The 4,047-nt window shown below is 41.3% G+C and overlaps 1 protein-coding gene across 1 annotated transcript; it reads left to right on the forward strand.

Annotated features, from left to right (window-relative positions):
- Window positions 1-385: 385 nt before the first annotated feature.
- On the forward strand, window positions 386-3,433 carry LOC113723650 (uncharacterized). The gene is made up of 2 exons (XM_027246640.2): window positions 386-2,282; window positions 2,859-3,433. Exons 1-2 carry the CDS (start codon window positions 386-388, stop codon window positions 3,431-3,433), a joined length of 2,472 nt encoding a protein of 823 aa, XP_027102441.2.
- The last annotated feature ends 614 nt before the right edge of the window (window positions 3,434-4,047 follow it).

The raw sequence follows: 4,047 nt of genomic DNA on the forward strand, positions 1-4,047 counted from the left end.
AACTCCTCAATTTAGCTACTAGTCACAACCAAACTTTCTTTTTTTCTTGTTTTGTGGTTTCTTCTCTTTTAGGCGGACAGCTTAGAGTTTTTTTTCTCCAGCATATTATACATTTCCTTTTGTGTCTTAGAATTAGTCAAACAACCTTCAAAAAATCACAGCCTTCATCCGCCACACTTGGGTATAATTTGGTTCAAGTTTGATTGAATTTCTTCAAGAAAATTCTGATTTCTTCAAGAAAAGCAATCTAGTGACTTGAGAAGTGATTGGTGAGATCATTAGAGTGTTTTCATACACTTGAGTGAAACACGAGTGTGAGTGATATACTAAGGGAGTGAGTGAGGTGTTATTTCCACTAACCCTATTTTTGCAGGAATACCTCAACATGTCCGAAGGGAAGGAAACTATTCCTTTTGATATTAAACTTGTGATGGAAGCTATGACTGATAAATTGCTCAAGCTAATGAAACAGGAATTAGAACCATTGCATGAGAGGATGGATAGTCTCGAACACTCCCACACCAATTCTAAGTCCCGGAGACACAAAGCACCAACCCGTGACTATGAAAGTTCCAACTCCGAGGAGGAATATGGGTCGAGGACATGGAAGAATAAACACCGTAAAGCTGGTGTGGATCCAATCAAGCACCATTATGTGGACCTCCATGATATGCTAGACAAGGCTATTAAGATTGAAAGGAGGCTCAAGAGGAGGGGTCCAATTCGACAAAATTCCAACTTTCAAGTTGGAAATTGGAGGAACCAACCCTTCAAGAGGGAAGTCAGCCCCTCTAGTGCATTCCCCTTGGCCAAACAAGGTGGGACAACCAAGGAGTCTCTAAGGCCGAATGCACCTTCCTCAAAAACACCCTCGAGGGGTGATGGTAGGCCTACTCATGAGGTACGCAAAGTTCGATACCGAGATACTAAGTGTTTTAAGTGTCAAGGATTCAGACATATTGCTTCCCAATGCCCAAATCAAAGGGTTATGCTTATACTACCAAATGGGGAAGTACAAACGGATGAGGAGGATGAGTGTGAGGACATGCCTCCCTTGGTTGAGGATGAAGAGGAATTTGAGGAGATACCAGCTCATGGTAAAGTTGGTATGGTTGCAAGGCGAGCTCTAACTACTCAAGCTAGTAGAGATGACCTTCAACGAGAGAACATATTTTACTCAAGGTGCCATGTGATGGACAAGCTTTGTAGCTTGGTAATTGACCCAGGGAGCTGTACCAATGTTGCTAGTGCACTCATGGTGGAACGATTGACCTTGCCAACTAGTGATCACCCCCGACCTTACAAACTACAATGGCTGAATAATAGTGGTGAGGTACGTGTTCATAAGCAAGTTTTAATTAATTTTGCCATTGGTAGATATAAAGATGATGTTTTATGTGATGTTGTGCCTATGCAAGCTACTCATATTATTTTGGGTCGCCCGTGGCAGTTTGATAAAAGGGTCATTTTTTATGGATTCTTGAATAAGTATTCCTTTGTGCATAATACTAAAAAGATCACACTTGCACCTCTTACACCTCAACAAGTGCATGAGGACCAACTTGGGTTGCAAAAGGAATATGACATGCATTGTGACAATAAAAAGAAAAATTTGCATGATACAAAGAGCAAAATGGCCGAACCATCTTCTCATAAAATTGACACTTCACATTCGGCCATTGAAGGGAAAAAGGAGAGAAAATCCATCATGCTTGCTAGAACTAGAGATGTGCGAAAGGCTTTGCACTCTAACCAGATTTTGCTTATCTTGTTTTGTAAAGAGTCTTTGCTCACTAATGAACTTGGTGCTTCTTTGCCTAGTGCTATTGCTAACCTTTTACAGGAGTACCAAGACGTATTTCCTGAGGATATACCTAATGGGTTGCCACCTTTGAGGGGAATAGAACATCAAATTGATTTCATTCCTGGCTCTTCCCTTCCTAATAAGGCACCATATAGGACTAATCCGGAGGAAACTAAGGAGCAACAAAGGCAAGTAGAGGACTTGCTTGGTAAGGGTTGGATTCAAGAGAGTCTAAGTCCTTGTGCTGTACCTGTCCTACTTGTGCCAAAGAAAGATGGAGGATGGAGGATGTGCACCGATTGTAGAGCCATAAATGCCATAACGGTAAAGTATCGCCATCCCATACCTCGATTAGATGACATGCTTGATGAGTTACACGGTGCTATTATATTTACTAAGATTGACTTGAAAAATGGTTATCACCAAATACGCATGAAAGAAGGGGATGAGTGGAAAACATCATTTAAAACAAAACATGGTCTGTATGAGTGGTTGGTCATGCCTTTTGGCTTAACTAATGCACCTAGTACCTTCATGAGGTTAATGAACCATGTTTTGCGTTCTTTTATTGGTAAATTTGTGGTAGTCTACTTTGATGACATATTGATCTATAGTAAGAGTACAGAAGAGCATGTTGTGCATGTACGAATGGTCTTAGATGCACTTCGAAAGGCGAGCCTCTATGCTAACCTTAAGAAGTGTACTTTTTGCACTAATCAACTTGTCTTCCTAGGTTATGTTGTGAGTGACCAGGGAATACGAGTTGACCAAGAGAAGGTGAAGGCTATAAATGAATGGCCAATACCAACCAGTGTAATAAGTGAGGTAAGGAGTTTTCATGGCTTGGCAAGCTTCTATAGACGCTTTGTCAAGGATTTCAGCACCATTGCTGCCCCACTTACAGCCATTATCAAGAAAAATGTGCCATTCCAATGGGAAGAAGAACAAGCTAAGTCTTTCCAATTACTTAAACACAAGCTCACACATGCACCTGTATTAAGTTTACCTAATTTTGACAAGGCTTTTGAAGTAGAGTGTGATGCTTCTGGTATAGGTATTGGAGCTGTGCTCATTCAAGAGGGGAAACCAGTGGCCTACTTTAGTGAGAAGTTGACTGGTGCCTGGTTGAACTACTCAACTTATGACAAGGAATTGATGGCCTTGGTGCGCGCTCTCCAAACTTGGCAACACTACCTCAGACCTCGGGAATTCGTACTCCACACTGATCATGAATCGCTCAAACACATCAAATCACAAACCAAATTGAGCAAAAGGCATGCGAGGTGGGTGGCTTTCATTGATAGTTTTGTGTTTGTCATCCAATATAAGGTTGGGAAGACTAATGTAGTGGCTGATGCACTTTCTAGAAGGTATACACTAATCACTACACTAGACACTAAGTTGCTTGGCTTTGAATTCATTAAGGATTTATATGCAGCTGACCTAGACTTTGGTGAGATTTTCACAACCTTGCCACGAGTTACTCGTGAGCATTATTCTATGTCGCAGGGGTTCTTGTACTACAAAGGCAAACTATGTATTCCCCTGTGCTCCATGCGACTTTTGCTGGTTAGAGAGGCTCATGGTGGAGGCCTCATGGGACATTTTGGAGTGGCGAAGACCTTGTGATACGAACGTCGCCAACCTTGTGACGAAACCCGTAAAAGATTAGCTTCAGGATCGACAAGAGGACACCAAGTTTGAAGCGGATGACATCAACCCGTTAATCACATGGTTAACGAACCTTGGTATAATGGTAGAAGACGCCACAACCTAGTACGATTCTAGATTGATAAGTCACGAACACCTAGAGAAATTCTAAGGTATTCAAGAAGCCTTGGAGAAACCAAGAAAACTCTCAAAATCTGATTTATTGATTGAATGCCTAAACCATTGGAAGTGTGGGCTATTTATAGCCTTACATAGAGATGAACAACTAAATGTGGAACTAGTCTAGAGTTGTGGTCTTGACTAAGACTAACTATTCCATAAGACTAAGAATTGTGGGCTTGACCAAACCTTATGAGGTCATCCCTTAGGTAAACAACCTTATGAGGTCATTGCTTAGGTAAATAACCTTATGAGATCATCGCTTAGGTAAATAAAGCAAGGCTATGGACCATTAAGCCCTTATTACAATGACTTAACTAAAACAGCAAATGTGACTAGAGAAGGGTCACACATGGTTCTCTTTGGCGTGCACTACATGGATGACTTTCATTCCTTCATACTCAAGCCCCTCA

Source organism: Coffea arabica, chromosome 9c (genome assembly GCF_036785885.1).
Source record: "Coffea arabica cultivar ET-39 chromosome 9c, Coffea Arabica ET-39 HiFi, whole genome shotgun sequence".
Lineage (NCBI taxonomy): Eukaryota > Viridiplantae > Streptophyta > Magnoliopsida > Gentianales > Rubiaceae > Coffea > Coffea arabica.

Coding starts and splice junctions, on each gene's coding strand:
- LOC113723650 (XM_027246640.2), top strand. CDS start 386: ATGTCCGAAGGGAAGGAAACTATTCCTTTTGATATTAAACTTGTGATG. Junction 2,283..2,858: donor ATCATTTAAAACAAAACATG/GTCTGTATGAGT, acceptor CTTCTGGTATAG/GTATTGGAGCTGTGCTCATT.